The 13,048-nt window shown below is 32.1% G+C and overlaps 1 protein-coding gene across 1 annotated transcript in view; it reads right to left on the bottom strand.

The window, feature by feature from the left end:
• The window catches only part of LOC118205261 (uncharacterized), a 73,357-nt gene that overhangs the window by 40,153 nt on the left and 20,156 nt on the right, over positions 1 to 13,048 (bottom strand). The window contains exon 4 of the mRNA XM_085821477.1: positions 4,547 to 4,788. Coding sequence (XP_085677603.1) covers positions 4,547 to 4,788 — 242 coding nt within the window. The remainder of the gene's footprint in view (positions 1 to 4,546; positions 4,789 to 13,048) is intronic.

Here is a 13,048-nt window from a genome sequence, read left to right as displayed (position 1 = left end):
TACATTTAGTTTAAACTAAACCCAAAAATTTAGTTTAGATGAAACTTCACTATATGCACAAATGTAGTTTAATTATTTTTTTGACTCTCTTATTTTAAAATGATTTTTCTTCATATATATATATATATACCTTTGATCATGCTTGCTCAAAATTTCTTGTACCTCGATAAATTTAGAAAGATAACGGCTTATGCTTTATAGATAATACAATTAGATTATTTGATTCCGTTACTTAAGTTCTCACACTGTAAGGATCTTAAGTTTTACTAACGTTTATTTTATTTTAAATCTTTACTATCACTTCTTATTTTCTACTTCCGGCCAGAATTAAAAGCGTTAACTTATTTATGCAAAATTTGTCTGGCGAACGCCAAGTACTTAAGTTGTGGCTTTTTGCCAAGTGAGAGAGAGGAAGGAGTTAGTCGAAGCAGGCCGCTTACCTTAGAAGTTTTACTCAGTTGCTGGTTGCCTTCCAGGCCAGAGGTTTAATCCTCTTGATAATTTTAAACGTATTGTAGTATTAACAGTTCTCTGTACTACATACGGCTTCCTGTTAATATAAGGCCAATCTTCCACGTTTATTATTTCAAAGTTAGAGTTTAGTTATATTTTTATATTCTTACGTTTAGACCACAAGTAGTGGGTCTTTGTATTCCGAAGTACGGAAATTATTGTAAAGAGAGAAAAATAAAGGGTTTTGTATACCCTTCTTGTGTATCCTGTCTACTCCCCACAGTTATTGAACATAGCTTTAGTAAGCTCTCTGTTCCGAGTCAGGTCCTTGCATGTTCCCAAAGAAAGTAAGATGGAACATTGAACCTGATAACACTTTTATTATTCATGTTATAAAACTGCGGATGAATTTAGTAAAGAGAATTATTTAAATATTACTCTTATTCCCAATAAAATGTATGATAAGTTATTTTTCTACTTTTAGTTCATTAATTATTTTGAGTTTCCAGCAAAAATTTATGTTATTAATTAAAAAAATTTTTTTTCTTATTGCGTTCTAAAAACAAACAGCTACTACGTAGAAAATTCATTTCTTGGTGAAATTGCTCAGCATTTGGTATTACCAAAGCTTCTGGCTAACCTACAGATTTCTCTGCAATGAACCATTTCTGCAACACGGTTCCAGTTAGGTTTCTTAAGCGTTTGTCGAGATCGATCAGACATGAAATTCTGTAATTTTATTTTCTGCTTTTTAATAACCTACGAGTAGAAAATCGAGCACCATTATAATACTTCTAGTCTTAACTTTTCGTTGTTGATTAATAATATCCATTTTTCTTTTTTTTAGTGAATTATTAAACCCACAGGATTCCCTTTTATTCCCTTATCGAAATTTTGATCAATTTTCGACAATATTCTAAATAAATAAAGATAAAGAAAATAAACGGTTTATTAACTTGAAGTCTTAAAACAAAAGAATAACTTAAAACGGCAGAGCCGAGTTTTTCAGAATATCGCCGAAGAGCGCTTCTTACTTATTTTTCGATTAACGTTTCTTTGGACAGGAACCAGATTGTAGGGTGCGCTAAACCCCTGGTTGCTGAAACATCGGATTTTTACTGTTTCTGTAAACAATATCAAGAATGATATATCACTGGTTTATCGCTCGAAGTGCGTCGTTACCAGCTCAGATTGAAGTATCGCGTTTAAAAGGCGTTTGACTTTGCTTGACTCATGACACTGTGATGATCCGCAAGGACGAAAAACAGGAGGTGGTGTATCTGTAACTTCATCTTTCAACTTACACATTGTCGGAACTATTACAAGCTCTGTAATTTTGCGAGATCCATGACAAATAAGCCCTAAGGCATATGACATTAAGAAGTTCCTGGCGTAGTAATATCGCTAAGGGAAAAACGGAGGAAGGGTTTGGTTTATTTAATTATGACAAAGCACACTAGGGCTATCTACCTAAGGGGAGGGATGCCTTCGTGGAGGACTTTCTAAGGGAAACTGGCTCGTACACACGTTACACATGGGGAAAACCACGAAAACACCCATGCAGCCAGCCCGTTCGCGGGATTCGAACCTCAGACCGAATTACCAGTGTTCAGCGACTTTACCGCTCGGCCGATGGTGGGCAAACGGAGGAAGGGAGGGTAGCCAATGAGCTGAAGGTCAGAGAATCAATCCAAGAAATATATAAACTAGAAATCTGACTGGAATGTTGGAATGGAAAAACAGACATAGTGTGAAATCTTTAAATACGGGTGAAGATAAAATTATTTCAAAATGCAGTTTCAAATAAAAGAAAAACATATACATTACAAAACTGATAAGGAAAAAATATAAACATGAAAGTGCAATATTCACCCAAGTCTTCACCCAAGTCTTACCGACTGATATTATTCAAAGCCCCTACTGCCGCTAAGAATTTTCGGACACACTACACTTATGAGTCAGACACGAAGAGAACACTTTGCCAACTCCCCCACTAGAAAGAATGTAAGTTACTTAATACCTTTTCTGGCCTTTATATCTTCATGTACATTCACTGATCTTATTTATATTATTTTCTATATTATTTTTATATTATTTTTATATTGTCTTTGATTTGTTTTTACAAAGTTTGCATTATTTATCTTATTTTGTAATCTTCTATGTTTATTTCAACTTTACTTTGAATTCGATTTCATAATGACAATTTCCAATGTTTAATTTCTACAAATAATATAGTACTCAAATGCATAAACATGAAAGTGTTGGGGATGGTTACTCGAGTTAAATAGGATTTCTCTACAGTAATTGATTTTTACTCCAAATTGAATTGACTAAAATGCTTCATAAGAATAAGTTCTTTGAGTATCAGCATTGATTCATAATTCCTTCTATTCGCGGAAATATTTGGCCTTACTAGAATTGCCGGTTTGGCTTTAACTTATAACTCGAGTAAAGACGAAACATTTTCGTATTTACGTATTTTAATCAATTATTGTTCATTGAACGGGAGTTGGTTTGTTCCCCTTGAAAATTATTTTCCGATCAATGACAATGATTACATGTTTTAATTTTTCCTTTTACAATTGAAATTTTATTCATCGGGATGATTAAACTCCAGTCCCCATTAAAACATTATTAACATTTTGCTTTCAAATTAATTCAAAACATCTTTCAAAATATAACTTACCAGTATGGATTCACACTTTTAAAATAATTCTACTTTAATTAAACTTAGGAGATAATATAATCAATTAATCAATACTGTTTAGGAAATAAATTATATATATATATAAGATTCAACCCTTGTGTAAAGGTGATTTAAGTGATGAAATCGTGATCACTGTTCATGAAGCGGTGAGAAGTCAGAGATCTCGTGTATCTATCTTCATGTAAAATTTCATAATTGAAAATCTGCGAGTAATTAACATAAAGCGATAACTGTGTTAAAAAATGTTCAATAGCTCTTCGAAGGTAAATTTTAATGTTCTCTATTTCGAGATCCTTATAGAGAAGAGCATTTCTGACAAAGTAGTAAGCATCAATGATAACTTCAAGGAATTTATTCTGAACCACTTGTAATATTTGTATTGTACGCATGTGAAGATTAATCAATTTCATACTAAAAATACTGAATACTTTCCATATAAACATCAGGAATAAGCAAAACACACACACACAAACACACACACACACACAAAAAAAAAAAAATTAATCTGCCCCGTCCCAGAAATATAGATAGCTTTATGGGCTGATAAAATTTGAAGATCACATATTGTACCACTGATCAGGCGTTCGGCAACCTTTTTGGTTGCAAGTCAAAATCAACCAAAATGTCTGCATTAATATGTTTCAGGTTAATCATTTTAGAACAGTCATTCTTGGTGAATAAGAATTCTTGGTCTCAATAAATTTTATTAAGAAAATAGTTACACAAACTCTTTAAATTTAAAAATTGAAATTATAATTTTGATTATTATAAAAACAAACATAATTGAATAAACTTTATTTTTCTCTTTAACATCAATGGTTTCCCTGATGCTAAAATTGTGATGTCAGTTTAGTCAAGTATGGCTTATAGTTAATTGTCTTAAGGTGAATATAAGCATCTGAATTTTCGGCAGTTTAACTGCTCCTGTTCTTACTTAAAATAAATTGTACGTGCGAAAATATTTGCTCGCATTTATAAGTTGAACCGTATGCGGACGAAATGGCAAAGCCAGTTTTTGTATATACTGACTATGGATAGTTGTTGTCAAACTTATCGATTCCTCTTTGAATTTATGTTACAGTTTTTATTTTTAAAACTGAAAATGCATGTTCATTACCGCAACATTATAGACAAACAAAAATCTTATGGCTATAAGTTATTTTCGGTTTAAGTATTCTTCAGGTGCTCGTTTCACGTTTATGTTTCATAATTCATTTTTCTTACAAACCCGTGGGTCATAGGTTGCAAAGGCCTGTCATAGATGTTTCTGACGATGATTCTGTTAAAAGCTAACATTCAGGTCACATAAGCGTCTTTTACGAGATTTAATTGCGCATTTGCTTGATGAAGTGCAGAACGTTCAATAATGATAAGAGAAGCTCTTACCCTTGCGTCACAGCCAGTCGGTCCCCATACAGCACGTGGGGCACCGCGGAGTAGAGAGGCGTAGTTGTCGGTGCAGGGCTAGCGGTGGGAGGCGTTGCCGAGTGGGGCGGTGGAAATCTGTGAGCGGCCAGCCAGCCATCGGTAGGAGGACCTCCTCCCAACTTGTACCTCCGCCACACGTCTTGTATGAGCTGAGCACGGGTCTGCTTCCGCCACTTGGCTCGCCGGTTCTGGAACCATACCTAAACATGTAAAAGTCTTTTCAATATTTAAATTTTACGATAGCCCTCCTTGAAATTTCCTGCTAATTAAAAAATAAATAAATAAATAAAATAAATTGAATTAAATTAAAAATTAATAAAGAAATAAAAATAATAATTTATTATTCATGATTAAATTTTCGTAAGAACAATTCCCATTAACTAAGTTTACAATAAATATTTTACGCACCGTTATTTCAACAAATACCGTGGGTTTAATAATGTACAATTTTATAAATTAAATCGTTTTAAACTTAGCTGTATTAGAGCTATATTTCAGTTTTATAGACCATATATTGAACATATATATACATAATTTATTTACTAAAATAATTTATTTACTGAATAATAATTGATTTACTAAAGAAATATTGATTATATTATCTTCTAATATAAATTTAGTAGAAGTATAATAAAATAGGGAACTCATATGTTGGAATATACACTGCACTTTTGGGTAATAAAATCACCAAACTGATTTTTTTTATGAATAAGATTTGGCTTGTGAGGCACTTTCCTCTCTCTCTGTATACATATGTAATAACACTGCGCTGTTATTGTAATATGACTGCGTTATTATTGTAATAAGATAACCTAGTAGAAGTAAGTTGCAACGGATTAGTGGTGGTTCTCTGCTTCATAATTTGAAAACTTGATTGCGTAGTAAGAACGATGGATGTATACCCCCTTCCCCCCAAACAAACTTGCAGACATGGCCTAAATTCCACAATTAATTTTATTTCTGGATAATACACATTATCACTGTGGGTGCGCTAGGCAACCCCCGCCCCAATTTTGTACAAATTACATCTTCTTAAAGGACGAAAATTAGAAAAGTAAACTTTGCATGGATAAGAGCAAGACGACACAAGCGTCTGAAAACAGAAGGGAAGACAGAAAAAAAGAGTTGCGCCGCAATTAAGCTTTTACACCTCATTCCATTTCAGATCCCATGGAAGTTTAACGTACAGGTGTTGGGTTCAGACTTCAGCCATAAGTGAGCAATACAGATTAGATGACGGGTCTTTTTCGTTTAGTTAGAAAAATTATTGCTCTGTTATTTTTAGAATGAAGACAGTAGTTGAAGGGCTATTAATTTGTTAGTTGAAAGCTAGATTTTTATAATTTACATATATGCACGCATGTATATGTACACATACGTTAAGACAGAGAGAAGTGTGTTTAATCGATCACGGAGAAACACTGAGAATTACCGTGAGAGTTCCTTCGCTGAATAACGAAACGAAAAAGAAATTGGGTATGTCACCAATGCTGAAAAGTAGAACCTAATATATTTTACCATTGATTACCATACATATACACATACATATTACAAAAGCCATTCCAATTTTTTGCTTTATTGTAGTTCCTACTATTTTTAGCAAAAGCGCATTTAAGGTAAGAGCATCTTTCAAAACCTGAAAAGGAAAATTTTAAAGTTACAACTAGGAAAATTTTAGAGCTACAACTTAATCGAAATAATTCATTTGAAAGCAAAAATAACTGCATGGAATGCAGTCAGTTAGCGATTGCTTTAATGTAGTAAAATGCTGTTAAATAATTTAAAATGTTGTTAAATAATTAAAAATGTTGTTAAATAATTTAAAATGTTAAATAATTTGTTACTTTTAAGTATTTATTTGGTTATTAATTTTACGTAATAAATTTAAAAATATTATTTGAATATATTTTAAAACATATCAGGATGTGAGACCTACATAAATTGTTTGTAATCATTGTAATATTATTTTATATTTTTACAGTATACAATTATATGTTAGACGCGTACTTAATGTAGTTTTGCTCTCAACACATACTCATGTAATTTCAATCATCTAATAATTTGATATCGGGTAATTTTATGAAACAGGGCCTAGATATAAAAAGTGTTTGATTTAGGAATCATTTGTAAATTACAAATTACAGTAATTAGTCTTAAGTGATTCATTTACACGCATATCCACTGGGTGTAATTCGCTCTCACTTATATAATTTTCTAGGAAGTTCTAGATAAGCATCGTAATGGTCAATGAGAAGAAAATATACTCAGAAGCTTTTTATAAGGAGAGATGAAAATAATAAAGTTGAAGGAAACTGTCACGTATTTTAACATAATTTAAGAATTGGGAAGGATTTTAAAGAAAGTAATATTTATAAAATGCTATCCTTAAATCGAAGAAATTTATCCCTAAATCAGAATAATTTGTCTTTGTTTTCTTATATTTCGGACCGGACCAAAGGAAGCAAATATTAAATCGAGGATTTGGTTAACTCGGATATCATTAGAATTTTAAAATTTTTAAATGTCGAGATATTTACAGTTTTATATATTAGGCCGTACAGAAAATATTTTCAAATTAGAAGACTTATTGTTAAAATTTTCCATTTTTTCCTCCCCCCTTTTTATTGCCATTACGTTTACTTACTCTACAAGACATTTATCCTAAAAAGTAAAGCACCTACAAATCACCACATGATGACAATATCGCAAGCCTGCAGTTTCTGACTATGCAAATTAAGTGAATTTTTGTCATAATGATTTGTGAGCACAAGATGAAATAAAGGATATTTTTATCTTTATATTGCACACCTTTTATATTAACTAAGAAATTTGTACTGAAAAAGCCAGAAGGAAACTTAAGCATTAAAATCCTGAAATTAATGAAAATTAATTCTACGTTTACCAATTAAAAGAATTTTAGGCTTTTCCATTACTAGCTATTAAAAGACATTGTTTAATTAAACCCTATTTTAAAGATGCATTAGTAATATTTTTTATGAAATAATAGTATAAAAAGGATTAAAAAAAAAGGAAAAGACGTAAACTTAAAAAAAAAAAACTGCCTCTAATATTTATATTAACTAACTCTCGCATTTTTAATACTCAAGTTTCATTCTTTTTATTTGAATAAACATTTATTAGTTAATACAAAAATATGAAATATAACAATAAAATTATTCCTTATTTCTTCTTGCACTCAGAAATCATTACACGAAAATTCGCTTAAATTTCTTATAGTCAGATAAACCATTTCTACAATGTTTTGCGATTTTTATGATCATCATGCAATAGTTTGAGATTTGTTTTATTTTATTCCACGATATTATGCACGAAGATGTTTTAAAACTACGAAATTTTTACCCCGCTTTATTTTTTACCACGCTATTTTAGAGCTGGGATGCTTTCTCCTTGCTTTCTTTTTTTTTTTTTTTTTCCCTCCTACAATGTTTTTATACGTCGATGTTTCCGCTTTGTTTTCGCAACCGACGAAGTTGTTTTCTCCGCAATGTTTTCATCATTTATCAGCTATGCAGTCACAGCAAATTAGTATTCTTCAGAAAAATTTCATTTTATATTCCCTAAGATCCGCAATTTAACTTTCAAACTAACAAATTAAAAATAAGTTGCATAAATTAATTAGCAATTTAAAAGTCATATACGTAATTTAGTAATTTTAAACTTAGTTTTATTTTTAATAATATTTCTAACTGTTGTAATTTATAATACATCTGATTCCTTTCTTTAGTACTATGCAGAAATTTCCCTAAGACAAATTTCCAAACCAATTTCGTTATCTGTGTAGACTAAAGAAAGTGGTCTTCAAACTGAGTTTCGCGAAACTTCGGGGTTCCAGTCAAATTAAAATCCCGGAAAGAAAATTATAAATCATTCACAGTAGTTGACTAGTGTGTATTAACTGAAAAATGTGAAGATACATTTAGTTATAAATTAGCTTTAAAGCTTAGTATGTGGTCATGATATATCAAAGAGAATGACCAAAACTAAAAACTAAAAGCTTTCTATTTGAAAAGGAAATCGAATTTATACGACAGTATTAAAATGAATCAATGGAGCACTTTTTTCAATTGATTTTCCAGAAAGAAAGCTAAGTATGACTGGATAAAATATCCTTTCGAGTACTAAGATAAAACAGAAGGCTTTGCTAGTGAAGGAAAGGGAAGAACTTATCGACGTATCAACAAATTCAACATTAAAATCTAAATTTAAGAGAGAGCAGCCCCTAAATGTTTGGTTATAGATTCATGCAGAATACCTAGAAGTTTTTCGCATAGCCATAAACATTTTAACGGCATTCGGAGTAACGTATTCAAGTTCAAATTTTTTCTCGACGTATGTGGCAACAAAATCAAAAGATAGAAATGAATTAAATGCAAAATATGAACTGCGACTGCAGATAACGTCAGTAGAGCTAGACTTCGACACTTTGTGTAAAACAAATGCAAGCATACCGCAGTCACTAAGCCTAAACCAAGTGTATGTGGCACCTGAAACACGAGTTAACGCTACTAATTAGTAAATTACATTATTTTTATGCTAAATGTTTTACTAATAAATACAATACTTTTCTTTAATTGTCATTAAATAATATTTTAGATATTATTTTAAGATACATTTTTCAAAGGGTCGGATTGGATTCCCCGAAAAACTTTGCAGTTCTAAGGTTTCCGTGAGTTTTTAAAGACAAAATTTGAAGACCACAGCTTTAGAGGATATATTCAGTATTAATACCTAATTATGCGCTACTAAGTACTAATCGCTTTCAAAGCTAGTCGGTCATCATGAAAGATTTCACTATATATCTAAGTAATAATTTTCATAAACATCAAAGCTAGTGTTATAAATTCAGGAAAGATATTTTCAAGATAGATAGATACAAGAGTGCAGAATAAGTAAGTTCCGACATATATTCTTGAGATATACACATATACTTCATCAAGTCAAACGGAAAATAATAGCACTGGAAAGAACATTTCCATTATTAGTAATTAATAAAACAGAATTCCACGCAGGGTAGCACAGACTTCATACCATTTATAGTCTCTGCTGTAGGTTTTTAGTACTGGTAGCCGTAGATTAAGTTTCATTGGAATTTACGATTGACCGGAAGCATCATGATTGGGAGAAGCACAGCAGAAGTGCGAGTAGAAGAAAAAAAAACTAAATGTAGTTTTGATGTTAAAAATGTTAGATACGTAATGAAAATTTATTGCGTTGCATTAAGAATTTTTGACGAAAATGAAAAAGAACAGCTTAACTCTTTTGTACCTTGTTGCTTACTATGTATTGCTAGAAATATATTTTATTCATTACAAAAGTGCTGTAAATGTTTATAGAAATTATTAATTAGATATATAATAAACGAAAGGTATTCTGAACTAGAAGAATTAAATGCATAAATAAAAATAAATAAAGATTTAAATTAAGAAATGTCTTTATTGCTTGTAAGTAGCTTTATTTACCAACTAGTCACAGATTAGTTAAATGTGGAAGAAAAAATTAAAGATCTTATGCTTTACCAAATGACAACATTTCGTAAATAGACTATCTGCCAGACTGTGTGAAGGATGAATTAAACATCATATGGTCTCCATCATGGAAGCAATTGCCAAATCACGAACATGATTCGTGCGTATTAAAGTAACGTAATGTAACCATCCAAAAGTTTCAGACGGGTTCCACTAAAGACATTTCTAACATAAAAAACTGTAAAATTCTACGAATCGTAAGTGAATTAAATGGCTAAATGGCGGATAGATGCATAAGGAATCTAGCCAGAATGATTATTATCGTTACATACTCGAGTGTTTTGGCTATAAAATTAAAATCGCTTGGTATCTAATCTATAAATTTACACTAATTTTAACCCTTTTGCGGCTGACCAACCATCAACTCGACAGCACTTGTTCGTGAAAATGCAGGTTGCGAATTATGAAATGAAACCCAGCAAAAAATGTAAACTTGAGTGCAGATCTTGATATATATATATACCCACAAACTGAATTTACCTTTGAAGGTCTATTTCTTTCAGGCTACAGTCATAAACTTGCTTAACTATCTTTTCAAAATACCTTGAAGAGATTATAAAGAAATATAGTTTACATATACAAGTATTCCTTATCCCTTTCTTTAGAATGGAGTTTAGGCGGAACCATGGATTATTTCACACGTTTTCTTTTGACGTAACAGTGGCTGATATTGTTTTAAATATGTCGGTAAATAATCTATGCTTGGGTTAACTTTTTATGCTATTCCAAAAGAAAATTCAAGTAACACGCATTTTTTTCAAAACACTGTTCTGCCATAGGTTTGTCTTGTTTAATCAAAAGTAAACTTTAATATTTCTTGAGTGGAAGCATTTGAATGCAGAGGGTTGAGCAAGAAGTTTCTTTTATTTCCAAACAAATTTTTCTTGTTTAGTTTCCCATTCGTAGCAAAATCTTAGATCTTCGTCCGATTATGTGGAGCAGTTATAAGAAATCGCCTATCAAAAAGAACTCGTAAGTGATTTGCTCTTCTCAAAGAAGGAAAAGCCTTTCATCTCGTCATATTGCTTTATGGAATAAAAAAATGTTTCTTTTTTCCTCCTTTCTTTCCCTTCATTCCTCAGACCGAGATGTGGGAAGCATTCTCCGGTTCATGCCAAAAATGCGAAAAAAACTTGTAATTTCTCTAGCGAATACTGCTGCATATAGGGCTTATTTCACGAAGAATGGAGTTAGAACGGGGCCCTTCAATATTTAGTCTAAAAGACCACATTACTCAGTCCACAAAATCAGTTTTAAATTTTGATTTAAAAAAAAAAAGTGTGAGCTTCGAAAGTAAAATATTTTCAGCAATCACACACACACACAAAAGAAAGGGGGAGGGGAATATTAGACCAGAAACAACTGGATTAAGCATTATCTACTACATCATGGCAATGCAACAGTTCTTTCACCAAAAAGAAAAAAATACTTCTATTTCTAGGAAATTCAGAGGTTCTTGCTATTAACTACACTTCTTATAATCCATATTATTTAACTTCTTAACCATGCAGCCTTTTTTTTAAGTCCAGGAAAATGATTAAGAATAGAAATTTGACTCACCTGAAAGCTTCATGCAAGGAATCTGTAGGCAATATTCAAAAGTAAGACTAAAAGGCTGTAGAGACATTAGAATTTTTGGAAGCTAGAGAGATGAAAAATTAGCAATCACCTTCGCCGGGAATCAAACCACGGACCTCTGAAATACCGGCTGAGTGTGCTGACCACTACACCACGAAGTCACGCTAGGAAAGCGGGAGAAATACCTTATAAAGCAGTATTTAGCAGGTAGCTTGAAAGTATAAAAGATATATCCAGTCTTTAGGGAGAGAAAATTTATTCAATATTTAACTATTTTTGAACAAATTTTCAAGAATTTTCAGAATAATCCTCAGACTTAATACGCAATGGTATTTTTAACTGCAGTGATACAAATTTGTTTCAAGTATTATACTGTATCAAATAAATAAAACATTTTATGTAATATGATAGGTTTAATTGTATAAGATTTAAAAAAGGACATTAATAAGAGATGATCTTTCAGCTCAGTACTTAGGAATGCGAAAAACATTATACCATTTTGAACTCTGAGATAAGAGCAGCTTACATTATGAAGTATTTTCTCCCTCCTTCCAGCATACCTTTGTGGTGAAAGGGTAGCACAATCGGCGCGTAGTCGAGAGATCCAAGTTTGAGTCCTGGCGAGAGCATTGCTTATTTTTCGTGTTTCAAAAATCATAATGACTATACAGTTGCGCCCGAACTAAAGGGTGGAGGATGACTGGCGACTGGGTCTCCTAATTCCCAATCGATCTTTAAAAAGGGCAAATAGAAAAAAAAAGCCCTTTAAAACGCCCAAGTGTGCTAACTATCACACCACGCTTTCGTGGTGTAATGATTAGCACACTTGGGACGTATTTAAGAGGTCCAAGTTCGAGTCCCGGCAAGGACATTACTCATTTTTGATGCCGCCTTCTTCAAAATAGCCTAATGACTCTACAACATTTCTAAAAAAGTTTGCTCTCTAAATTAATGTCTAGCAATCTGAAGATAGATGATAGTAGAAAAACTGATTCTTAACTAACAATACTCGACGCCATTCAGGCAGAACAAGTATTGTTAGTTAAGAATCAATTCTACTAGCATTCATGAATTCTCAGCAAAACTCAATACAATCTAATAGTGTGCATCATCTTTACGTGTTTCAGAAGATCAACAAAAGCTGGCGGGTCGCAAAGCATGATTTAACTTTGTTATAGCGCAGCACATGTGGAGACAGGTTGTCAACCTCTACTGAAACCCCAGCAATGTTTGCTCCTCCGATGCACAACAATTTAAAATAGAAGAAGGTGGATCTTCTACCATATGAAGGCAGGAAACCTAGTGTTTGGACCCTAGTTAGAGAACCACAGCAATT

This window comes from Stegodyphus dumicola, chromosome 8 (assembly GCF_044657685.1).
Source record: "Stegodyphus dumicola isolate Sdum_Otavi_A_Nest chromosome 8, ASM4465768v1".
Taxonomy (NCBI): Eukaryota; Metazoa; Arthropoda; class Arachnida; order Araneae; family Eresidae; genus Stegodyphus; species Stegodyphus dumicola.
The sequence above is the reverse complement of the archived record's forward strand: the minus strand, read 5'-3'. Positions and strand labels throughout refer to the sequence as shown.